At 33.7% G+C, this 13,514-nt stretch overlaps 1 protein-coding gene across 1 annotated transcript in view; it reads right to left on the bottom strand.

The window, feature by feature from the left end:
• GRIK2 (glutamate ionotropic receptor kainate type subunit 2) overlaps positions 1 to 13,514 on the bottom strand; it is a 418,771-nt gene that overhangs the window by 173,949 nt on the left and 231,308 nt on the right. The window contains exon 9 of the mRNA XM_075087352.1: positions 9,625 to 9,738. Coding sequence (XP_074943453.1) covers positions 9,625 to 9,738 — 114 coding nt within the window. The remainder of the gene's footprint in view (positions 1 to 9,624; positions 9,739 to 13,514) is intronic.

Here is a 13,514-nt window from a genome sequence, read left to right as displayed (position 1 = left end):
TTTACCATTTTTAGCAAATTTCTGCCAAGTTAGCTGGCTTCTTCAAGCTCATCACTTGCATATGTGATTTATTCAATGATCATAGAACAAGAATATGTATCCTGTCTGACTAGAATACTTGGAGTTTGTTTGCAAAACATCAGTGTATGTTATGATAACCATATCTTTAAAGGCTGACGAAGAAAAAACAGGAAACTAACCAACTACTCACTGTGCAGGGGGTCATACCAAGTATACCGGACTACTGAAGGTGCCCGTGGCTGCTAACATGAGAGGAGCCATCTTTAAACTGTGTATTAGGCTTGCACAAAGACAAGCGTTTGAGTGCCAGAGTAGAATTTGTAGGGTATGCAGAATTTATATTCTCTAGTTCTGATATAAGTACCATCTTAATAACATTAAAGGGAAATATACCTTTAAATCTGCGTGTGGTCTTGTATCCTGTTCTTGAAGTTCGACTTCAATAAGTTGCAATGTTTCCTTTTCAAGCACAAAAAGTGTCACAACTAGTTATGAAACAACAATCATGACTGTCAATGATCATGTGACTTTACTTTTTTCCTGCCCATGGGGACCTTATGTGGAGTGCAAGTTGGATCCTGCAGAGGAAAGCTGCCCTTTAAAAACCACCAGGTCAAAGGAAATAAAAAATGGTATCAACACATTTGTCAACAACTGTTCAGCATAAAACATAAGAAAATCCAACACACTTGTAAAGAGATTTCTGAAGAATAAAGAAAATGAAAAAAAAATTTTGGAGCAAGTTTTGTCTAAAAAAAAAATCTATATGAAGCAAGTATATAGCAGGATGGAATCTTTCCTTTCCAGATATGTTATTCTATATCTTAGTAGTCTTTAAATTCACATGGATGTAACTCTGCAATACCCTGCAGAACTCTCAAAGATTGAAGAGGATCACGAGGGGATAGCATTTTATTCTTGGCGGTCATTCTAGCCCAGAGAAAGAAATTAAACAAAAGACAGCCAATTCTAGTGACTCAAAAAGTGATATAATACAAAGTGATCTTGTTTCATGAAATGCAGGTTTCTGCCTAGTTAAAAAGGCATCTGAAGTATGTGGCCTTTACCTTAGCATAAGGAAAATCAATTATCTGCAAAAGCAGCTAAGTAGTACCTGGTTGACTAGAAAGAAATAAGTATTTGTTCAGTACAAAACATTACAAGAAGAAAATTAATCAGGTCTAGAGAGGATGCAAGGTAGAAAAATATTTTTATTAAAAACTTACTAATGATAATTGCCAGGATAAAAAATGACAAGAATTAGAATCATTATGATAAACCTAGCAGGAAAATATGCATTCTCAGAAGTGATAAAATTTCTTGTTTCAACCATTAAGAAAGGACCAAGTCAGCTAAAACACTTGTATTTCTTGCTCATATGGCATATATTAATTGAATGACCCTTGGTCAATGTTGTAAAGGATAAATTAGAGCATGAGACGCCATTTATAAATACATGTCACTAACTGGTAGTACAACTGTGTATGTATCAGAAAGCAAAATCAGACTTATAACAGACACCAATATGATTAAAATATAGCAGACTGACACAGCCAATAAGAAAATTCCCTAAAATAAATAAATAATTAAAGATTAAAATATAAATACCTAACTCAAAGGTACTGAAAGCACTTTTCATATCAGATTCAACTGACAAATAAATAATTACAGAATTAAAGGTTAATGTTAATTTAAACACAACTGTCCTAACTTCATTACTTATTTCAAATATAAACTGATAGAAGGCCAAACCTGCCTTGAAGTGAATATTTGCAAAATACTGGAGCACTTCATAACAAACATAGAAAGGGATCAAATAAATTTGTCATAATATATAGAAATTAATCCTATATCTTTCTTATCCATTTAAGTGATGTTTGACTGCAAAACCCAAGGTTCTTGAATTTGTGCTACATAAAATTTTGCAGTGAAATTTACACACATTTAAATTCATTAAAATCTGGCTGGCCAAAGTTTAATCCTAATCAAGTAACCCCTTCTGAAGAGCAAAGTGTTAAAACCTTTCTAGGCATCCAATCAGTATTTACTTGTGATTCTTTCCAGTGCCCTTTTTTTTTTTTAAACACTGTCCCATTTTCTTACATTGACTTTTAACAACAACAAAAAAATATTATCTGTTTTTTTTTCTGATAACACAAATATTACATGAACAGCAAGTAAGAAGGAGGGGATGTGCAAACAAAGATTTTGGTATGATGGACTCAAGAAAATAGTGTATATTTTATCATTTTAAAGTAAAGCTTTGAGAAACAATGATGGAAATCATAAAGAAATTTACCCTGAGAACCCCTGTTGGGAGATATTATTTACTTAATTTCATCAACAGGTCAGCTTGCTACAAAACTTTAAGGTCCAAGTAGTCATTTAATGTCTCAGAAGACTAAAATATCTCCAATGAAGATTGATACACAAGAGCCTCACCCCCTCAACCAGATAAGTACTAAAAGTGAGAATGCAGATAAACTAGTAAATGCAAGTATACATTTTTCTGATAAAATTTACTGCAAAGTACACTAACTACTGCAAATAAAGATGTGGTCACAAGGAAGAATAAAGTAGGAGGTAGATCAAAAATTGCATCAGTTAAGAGAAGATAAATCCCTGAAAAGTATTAATTAAGTAGTATAAAAAAAATCACAGAAGTTCGTTCAAGAATTATATGACCCCCCCCAAGTGACAGATGACTGCTGTTTCTTTTTACATGTACTGTTGATTAATAAAGATGTTTTGCCTTATTGATAAGGTGACATCCTCCTGGCTGCGTGGCGAACTTTAACCACACTGATTCCTTTCAGTGACAGTGAAGTCAAAATAATCAGATGATGACAGTCATTTGTCATACTTTATTATCAGAAGGGGTAGCACCCTTCTGGATACAAAAAAGAGGATTACATCAAGGAGTAGAGAGATTACATAACGTCTTTATCTGATATAAACAGTTTTCTGAAGTCCAAAATTCAAATAAGACAAAAATCAGACAAGTTTCAAAAAGAAACAAGGAGTAAAATTTCAACTGTATTGTATAAAAGGCCAGATTAAATGATCCAAATGTTTTCTTCTGACTTTATGTGTTAAGCCTCCATGAATATAAACAATTGGTTTCATGATAACTCTCTAAGTTGCATCACTTCTATGAAACATGAGTATACTACCTCCATAGACATTTTTCATTAGGGATGTCAATGTAACAGTTCGTCCATTACACATTTTCATGTATTCTACTTGCAAAATTGATTGGTATTCATTTTTTAATGCATAAGTTGCATTACAATATTAAAGCTTCCCTACACAATAAAAGATTATTGTCTTATGTTTCTACATGCTGAATTAATATTTTAGCTTTCAGACTTGTTTTAATGTTTAAAAAGTACAACTAACACTTGAATGAAACCTCACTTATTCTATACAACTGTGGCCATGGAAAAAAATTACTGATAGAATTTTATTTTTGTTTCTCTTGATCTGTATATTTTCTTTTCAGATTTGGACAAGAAATACTTACTTGAATTATACCTGTGAGATGTATTATATTTCAACTAGAAAGATATTAGTAGAAATGACAACAATAAACTCTACATTTTAAATGATTCTAATTTTAACTTTTATGGATAGTTATCAAACACATGGATTGTTCGTTAATACTTTAGACATGGACATAGATATTTTTTAAAGAATCTAGAACTTTTGTATTGCTATCAGTATTGAAAAAAGCAAAACAAAACAACAAAAAACAGTGGAAGTCCTGATGATGAAAAGAGGAAAGCCATCTTTAAAATTTGCCACTGCTGGAAGAGAGAATTTTAATCATTAGCTCGTGTTCATCAGGGATACTGGAGTCAAAAGGCTGCCATATCTAATTAACATTTATGTCAGATGTAAGGAATACACAATAGGCTTTCACAGTTGGCAGTCAAAATTCAAGTGGGAGAGCTGAAACAATCCACTAGTTACAATCAATCAAAACAATGTAATATATTAGACATCTCACTAGTCTTTGGAGCCAGGATATTCCGATAGAGGAAACTAGGGCCAGACACAACAAAACACCAAAGTTGTCATCCTCCACTATATTATCTATAAGAGATATTAATTATTAATATACTTATTTGACACCTTGATATTTCTTGAAAGATTTCCTAGCATGACCTTTTGGGTCATGAAGCATGTAGTCATAACTATGCTTTGATAAATCACAGCTGAAAGAACTCAAGCCATATTTGTTCTTTTCTGCAGTTTCCCTCATTTTGTCAGGCCCCTGAAAAATATATTTTTCTTTATTCCCCCACAACTTACTCTTCACTTCAGCCAGACTTTAAATTAATTCAGCTGCATCCCAAGAATCTGTACTAAGTTTCCATTCCATTCAAGCAAAACAGATATGACTGGATGCCTATTTCAAGCAAACACACTTGATTCAATAAACCACAGTACGTGAAATCACTAAACTGTGGCAACACTGCAGACTGTACTAACCTATTTTTCAGCTGAAATGAATCATACTGTCTTCATGATACATGAAGGATATCAAAGACATTATTAGATCGTACTATAATGGAAAGCAAAACATTATTTTCTCTTATGACGTATCTTAAATTTTCAGAAGACTGGGGAAAACAAACAAAAAAATGCAAACCCTAGACATCCAACAAATACAGCAAGCATTTTCCTCAGCTGATGGCCTTGGTGTTCATAAATGCAAATCCTGAAGTGGAGTTATAAACAGATCCTTCCACTATGTAAAAGTATATTTTTATTACTAACATTTTGGTAGAAGGGAATTGAAGCACTAGAGAATTATTTGAGAGAGGTTGTTTGGAATGATGATGTAAACTTGGAACCCAAAGAAAGTACTTCTCAGTAATATCCAGAGATATAAATACATGGCCATCCTACCTTCTGCTTGCACCCAGCCAGGACAGAAATAGCTTTATTGACCTTTTCTACTAAGTCAAACTTTAACTTGTGCTGATCCCACTGCATTCATTCATTCTTGTCTGATAAGCATCGCTTACTTTTATGTTTGAACTACAAACAAGTACTGTGGCCAAGCATACCTCTGGATACCTTGCAAGTCTGAAGGCCCCAAAGGTTATTAGAAGTACACAGACATTATGCTGGATCTTAGGACAAGGATGATTTTCAACATAAACATTTTTGCATTTTGAGCACCATAAACTCTAAAGCAAGCTAATTTAACTTCCTCAGTGGAAAAAATCCTGAAACACATTGAAGTAGTTTGCTTTACATTTCTGCTACACCTTCAAGAAATCACTCAGTTGTACAGACTGTACTGGTGGCTGAAGACAGATGAGTGTAACTGAGGCAGGAGTGGAATGAAGTTCAGGAAGGACAGGGTGCAGACTGTTGAAGTGGATATGAGAAGTCTGGGAGAGGTATTTAGGCACACTGATCATGACACAAAAGTAGATAAAAAGGGGATAAGAAAAGTACTAAAACTGGAATGTAAGGAATTGTATATTCCTTTAGATTCCAAGGAAAAAAATGTCATATCTAAGTAAACTAACAGAAAAATATCAAGTTTACAGTTTTTTCTGCTAGACAAAACCAGATTCAACTATTGTGTGGTCATACACAAAATTCAAATACTTCTGTAAGAAAAAAATAATTATTTAGGGCTATAACATCAACAGGAACCAAGCATTATTGCATTACTCACATCTCAAAATTTAGGTATTGCTTGAATTATTCCAGAATGATACAACAGTAATTACGAGAAAATGCCAGCATCGGGTATCATTCCTCAAAATATACCAAAAAAATGAAAAAGGTTACAAATCTGCAACTCTGTGTACAAGTGATGTACAAGGAGTGCCACATCTTTATAAAGACAAATGGTAAAGGTTTTTTTTTTATATATATTAATTTAAATTTTGGCCATTAAAAACTCATGATTGAAATATTCTTTGGGTCCAAAAGAAAGGGAGAGAAAGCATGTAAAATGAAAAATCACATACAAAATCACATACCTTAAAAAAAAACCAAATACAAAAAAAATGCTAAAACCATTTGAAAAAGCAGCATCTATAAATAAAATACAGTGTAGAGATATTACATTTTGAACTAAATAAAATTGTTCTGAAAATACATTATAATTATTCCTTCTAAAATATTTACAGAGATTTTTTCAGGGAAGTATAGTGTAAAAAAAAAAATTAATTTCACATTTTAAAAGTGTAACAAAAAAGTGCTAAATTTGAGATTATCACACACCTTTCATAACTTTCACACGTTTCTTGAAAAAATTAAACTTGACAACTGTGAGCTTTTCAGAGCTTTCATGTAAGAAGATACAGAAAAGCACATAAAAGCTGTAAGGAAAAGGGAAGGAGCACCCATTTCAGCAGAACGTGACAAATGAACCTGTATGATTCTGTGTACAGGCTGGCACACAATTTAGCATAAATAAATGAACACCATGAACATACATCTATAAATATGAAAATTGAATTCCAAAGTTTAAAAGCTTCCAAAGTAAAGGTAGAATATGAACAAGAACAAAAATATTTAGATACTTATATCTAAAAGCTAAAGGAAAAAAAAAACAGAGTTTTGAGAGCTGTCATAACAAAGACAATTTAGGAGAAACAAATTATAAGAAAACCTTTCCCCCCCCTAAAAAGCTGACCATCACTCCATCGGACATGTTCATCTGGAAGGCTGGGCTGGTATGAAACCAGAATTTGGAAACCAGACGTGCTTCTGCACCAAAATTACTTGCCAGTACACTTCTGAGAAGTGATGAAGTCCTGGGAACCCTGATCCCTTTTCATAACAGAGCTATTGAATTGCTCATAAACCAAGGAATAATCTTTCAGATGGTTATCTATACCATGGATTATGCAGAATTCAAGACAAAAAACATCAGATCATTCCGTCCTTACTTGCAGTAGATGAATTTATGAATTGTAGTTTATTTAATATTATTTTGCCTATGAATTTGTTTTCATCTTCAGTAGACTCAGCCACCACTGAAAAAGTAGGGTATACTCACAGTTGTAAAGATCTTAATGATTACATTATAAAGGACGAATAAGATATTGCTCAGATTTTCAGAAGACAGAATTAAAAATAGAAGAAAGACTGGTATCTTGAAAAGAAAAGTGAGCATTAAAGCAAACTACAGAGAAAAATGAAGACTTCAAAGCTGGCAGTATACTATAGACTATTGTAGAAAATTGTTAAAGTGAAAAAACAGCACAGAAAAATCACGTGAACAGTTTAAATGAGAGAACTTCCTTTTTTTAAAAAGTAGTATCTTCTAGACTGAAAAAGGGAGCGAAAAGGAAGGTGATGAAGAAGCAAATAGGTTTACAGGAGCTGTAGTATTTCATACTGTTCCTTCCATTGCTACAAAACAAATATTCAGTAATATACATTCTGTCCATATGAAGTGCAAAAAGATAGCTACAAAAGTAAGCTAGTACATGCGATTTCTGCACTAGAAGAATTTTTGGTTCATTTCATTATTCTGAGTACCACTATTATAATGTCTTCATAGCTTAAAAGAGTTATTGCAATTACCAAAATTTTCACTGAACAATAACTGAAGTATAAAAGGCAGTTAGAAGTGAGCAACTTGTAACACCAATTTAAAGTCCTTGTATTTCTTTTATTTGTTATTTTATTTAGATATGTGCAAATAGGATAGATGCTTATAAAAAAACACTAACCAAAAGTTATCCATTAAGAGGATGTGTATCCTTGACTACAGAAAGCAGCTGCTATCATAAATCTCAGGAATCTACTTTTGTGAGCTTTACCAGTCCCAAATCAGTACTCATTGATAGCACTGCTGTTTACATTTGTGCAGCTTACCTTGTCTTAAGATCATTATTTCAAACAAAATCATGCAAGTGTAAGTATCACTATACAAAATCAATATGATACATACAGTATATAAACTCAAACCTCATCAATAGATAGATGTTAAAATACAAATAAACTTGAAACACCCTAAGTAACTGAGTGTTCTTATGCAACGTTGCAGGAATTGATCCTTGTCCCGGTATTGGTATCACTGATCTGGAATCAAGTATGCAATGATTGTTAATAAAAAGTGCAGATGATACGAAGGCTGGTTGAGGACTGAGTAACAAAGGGAACAAGTCACTAATAGAGATAGGATTATATTCTGGAAAGCAGTAATTCTAGAAATCAACTAGGAAAAATGTGAAACATAGTTATATATCATTGGAATGCTTCGAGAAAAATCCCAGGCAGGATATCCGGATGCAATGTAACAGGTACAGGGGGCTCAACTGGAAATAATAAGAACCATTACTAGATAATGCAGTAGCTCTTATATACACAAAATTTGAAAACTTGTGAAGGGCAGTGGGAAAAGACAGACTAATAATTTAGAAAACATACTTTTACTTTAGGAGTCTATATGAGGTTCATTTACATTTTATAACAAAGAAACCCAAGAGATAATATCTTTATAAACTGTAATTAACGGTACAGAGAAAGTGTGGTAAAACTGTGCTGGTCTTAGAATAACAAGAACTTACATCTGAAAGTGTCAGCCATGCTCCAATTATATATCAGGTATGTATTTTTCAGTCAGAGGAATAAATGAAACAAAGGATTTCAGGTTATTTTCTATAACTCGTAGATCTTCAAATAAAACCAGACTTCATTATTAACCAAAAAGTTACCCACTGGATGAAATTATATGGCTTATGTTACATAAAAGGTTAAAAACACACTGGCATTTGTATCTATGTACCTATGAAAATTCATTCTAGCTTGAAATGTCAAAATATGTGTTGGTAGGTAAAAGCTTATTGAAGAAAAAAACCGTTGGGGACTGAATTATTTTTTTATCTATGCAAATTCACAATAATGATTGTAGCAGACAAACACAGCATACACTTCAGGCAAGTTTGCAGCTGGTGTTGAATGGAAAGACTATCTCAATATTATGGTGTGGAAATTAGTGAATATTTGTTTTTACATAACTAAATATATGTAATTATAATTAAAAAATGCCTCATTCACCACTGTGAATTTGTCAAAAACTGGATTGAAAAGAAATTACTTCTGATCTAGTTCAAATGACAGCTCAACTAAATTTCTGTATGATCACAAATTTCAACTTAATAAAGTAATAACAATGATGAAAATAAACATTAAATACTTCATACTTTCCTTAGAGGTAATATCATGGTGTTAGATTAGCAAACGAAAGCAAAAAATTTTGCTGGATGAAATCATCAGGTTAACAGCCGAATGACTTTTTTAAACAAACACCTTTTGCCCTCTCACATGGTGTTGAACCAAATAGCTTCGTGAAGGAACCAAACATTTTAGTCAATAATAAGGAAAGTGAAATTACTAATCAACTGACATAACTCTAAAATTGGGATAATTTACTTACATTTTAGATGACAGTAAATATCCATGACTAGCTTAACAACTGGAGTTCATTCATGACACTGTAAATTCTGAGTAACTGTAACATATACTACAGAGTGTTCATTACTGTTGTAATTAGTATGGCATATTCTATCATCTTTCCTGTACAACTGTATTTCTGGAAATACAAATATAATTGCTTACCAAGATGGTGGTAACGATTAAAGAACGATTGGACAGGGAATCTGTTATGTTTGCTGGTTTTCCTTTCTGATTCTCTGTCATGTTAAGGCCACTCAATGGATCCCATGTTCCAACCTATAAAAGAGTAAATTACCATGTGAATTGTCCAATAGTTACATTTCAGCGTCTAGAAAATAATGCTATAAGGAAAAACAGATCACTACAGGAAAAAAAAACCATATTGCTAATATTTATTATTAAACCCTGTTCCATTATTCTCATCATTATATTTAAAGTCTGCTTATTCAAAGTATGATTCCCAATACCTCAAAGTGTATTTCGTGAAGTGTGACGTTAAGTGGAAAAATGTTGCACAGAATGCCTAAAGCTACTCTGAATACTTCATTTTCCATTTAACTTTCATTCTTCAAGGTAAACCACATCTGAAGATAACTTAATAGTTAGGTGGCAATTCATTTGCAGAGCAGAGAGCATTGTCTCTACAGAAGGATTTACCATTTTCTGTGACCAGAGAGAACAGCAGAGCAAAAACATGTTTTGGGGAAAACGTAATGGAAAAGACTCAAAGTAGGTTAACTGTAATAACTTAATTGATTTACAGATAAATGTTCAGTACATACCTCTTCTGACATTTTACACCTTGAAATTCTTATTCTAGTAAAGTCAGTAGGATTTTTGTCTAAGTTCGGAAGTTCAGGGTTATCCTTTAAGGTTCAGGTCAAAGACAATCTCACATACTAAGCAAGAAGTAACAGGGCTTATGATTACATCATTTATCTGCAATTTCATCACTATACAATACATTGGGCAAGCAGTAAATATAACTATCCATTTTTAGACATGAGAATGTTTGTATTACTCTATTGTCTAAAAAAATCCCCAAACGTTTCTTGTTTGTTTTTACAAAGGATTTTAAATATCATTGCAAATACTGAGCAATATCTATAATATAAAGATATTTTAAAACTAAATCTAGACAATAATTAAAAAATTCTGTGAGGTTTGATTGCAAATATATATACACGTATGTTTAGATGTATACATAAACACACACAACTTTTTCTTTAAATCTTTCAAACTGATTCCTGAGAAACTGTTCATAGACTTTTAAGCAATTTGTCGCAGTACAGCTGCCAAGTAAGTTCAGGATGCAATTTGGTACAGGTTAAATAAAAAGTTTTATTTCTAAAACTAAGAATACAGCAGAGCATAAATCAGCAGAGGATGTAACACAGAAAAGACGAATTTGTTCTTTTTCTACAATTTTCTGTTCCACAGAAATCAATATTTTATCTTTCTTCTTTGCATAACGCTCAGTCCCAAGAAGTCACCCCTTTTAATGGCTGTGATCCTTCAATTTTGGCTATTCAGTACCTTGTAAACTGACAAAAGAATTATGAAGGGAAGAAAGGGAAACATGTATCTCAGAAATACAACTGAAAAACAACATCTAACAAAATATTTCAAAATATTGAAAGCAAAGATTCCTACCAAAAAACTTCTCTTAATTTACTCTTTTAATACTATTTCATTTGGTGAGTAATGATTTTTAGGAATGGCAAAATGTTCAGCCTTGCAGTTTGACCACAGGTAAGAAATTGTAAAAGGATCAAGAACTTTTAGTTGCAATATTCTGTTCATTATGGCAATCATAGTGTTTCCTTTACTTCAAAGAAAGACCAAACTTGAACAGAATAACAAGGAGTGACAAAAACTGGAACTTGAGCCAGCCACTGCTTTTTCTTCTCATAACTGAAGCTGGACTAAGCTCCTCTATGAGACTCAACTTCAGGTACACAAGCAGCACAAAAATTTCTAAGGGAACACCATCACCTTATTTGATCAATTTCAAATACTAAATTCATTCAATCATATACTTTATTCAAATTGAAGTTCATAATTCAAATTTATCTTGGCAAAAGCTAACATGTTGCTAATCAAAATACTTGCTTTTTAACATAGCCACAGAAGCTAGCAAATGAATAATTGCCAACTGTTAGAATTTGGGGTTTATCTGACTACATCTATCTAGACTTAAAAGAGCTATCAATAGCATTACTGTGCTGGTTGTGGCTGGGATAGAGTTAATTTTCTTCATAGTAGCTAGCGTGGGGCTGTGTTTTGGACTGCTGAAAACAGAGTTGATAACACAGGGATGTTTTCATTACTGCTGAGCAGTGCTTGTGCGGAGTCAGGGCCTTTCTGCCTCTCACCCCACCCCACCAGCGAGTAGGCTCAGGGTGCAGAAGAAGATGGGAGGGGACACAGCCGGGACAGCTGACCCCAACTGACCAAAGGGATACCCCACACCATATGATGTCATGCTCAGCATATAAAGCTGGGGGAAGAAGGAGGAAGCGGGGGACACTCGGAGTGATGGCATTTGTCTTCCCAAGTGACCGTTACACGTGATGGAGCCCTGCTCTCCTGGAGATGGCTGACCACCTGCCTGCCCATGGGAAGCAGTAAATGAATTCTTTGTTTTGCTTTCCTTGTGTGTGTGGGTTTTGCTTTACCTACTAACCTGTCTTTATCTCAACCCATGAATTTTCTCATTTTTCTGATTCTCTCCTCCACCCCGTTGTGCAGGGGAGTGAGAGAGCAGCTGTTTGGTACTTAGTGGACAGCTGGGGTTAAACCAAGACAACTACTTTAAAAAGAAACTTCTGTCTTGATAAATTATCACAATTAGGTTAATTACACTTGTATTGCTAGTTTTGTGGATCAACAATCTAAGAAATGGAAAAAAATTTGCATGTTCCAAACAAGATATTCTATGCATTATCTTTATTAATGAATTCAAACTCAACAACTTATGCCACAGATTCTGATATAATACTGATATTTATAGCTCCCAAATCACACAAACATCTTCTCTAAGCTGCTTCTTCTAGAGAAAACCGTGCATAAACACTGCAGAAAATTCATTCTTTCCTATTTGCTTAAGCACAGTGTTTTAACTTTGAAGTAGCCTTTTGAACAGAGTAGAATTGCTAATGTGCTTTCACCAGAAAAGTTGAAATGCTAAAAATGTGGAAAAAGCAATTCAGGGTACTCTGCTATGTATAACTTCAATTCGAACAACATACAGTTTACTTCTACTGCACTACATTTATTACCAACAAACTTTCAAGTTTTCCTAAAAAGTGAAACAAACTATATCACAGAATCACAGAATCCCAGGTTGGAAGGGACCTCAGGGATCATCTAGTCCAGCCTTTCTAGGAAGAGCACGGTCTGGACAAGATGGCCCAGCAACCTGTCCAGACGACTCTTGAAAGTGTCCAACATGGACGAGGTGTATATTCTAATGTACACCTTACAGAGAATGTTCACACAGTAAATATAGTCACAGGGAGGCTGTCAAGCCCTCACTCCCTTATTCTTCCATTCAAGTCCCCTAAATGCCTAGACTAATTTGGAGTGAGCATGCCAATTTGAACATGTTTACATTTATTATCCATAGCACAGGACCCAAATCAGGAGTTCCTATGAAGCTGACACTGTGCTCCACAGTGAGACAGAGAATCTCTGTGATACAAAGAATTAGCTTAGTCAAGAATCAGCTTATTCAAGCTGAAACAATTCCAACAAGAGCTACTGACGTACTTATCATTGAATATCATAGAATATTCTGTCACATGGCAATTAGGGTCCTCCTCAAGGACAAGGAATACAGTGTCCTGACTACATTTGAATGATAAATTAAAACTTGCATCCAAGCTTCCATGGATTTAACTTTTAAGTAACTATCAAGTTACTGCAGTCCTGCAGAAAGTTTGGACAGAAGTTTCCATTCTTTTATTGTTGCTTTGATAAACCAGAATTGTCTATTTTTTGGTTGGGATTTTTTGTTGTGGTTTTGGTGTCTTTGTTGTTGTTGTTGTTTG

This window comes from Phalacrocorax aristotelis, chromosome 3, assembly GCF_949628215.1.
Source record: "Phalacrocorax aristotelis chromosome 3, bGulAri2.1, whole genome shotgun sequence".
Lineage (NCBI taxonomy): Eukaryota > Metazoa > Chordata > Aves > Suliformes > Phalacrocoracidae > Phalacrocorax > Phalacrocorax aristotelis.
This window is presented reverse-complemented; position numbering and strand designations above follow the sequence as displayed.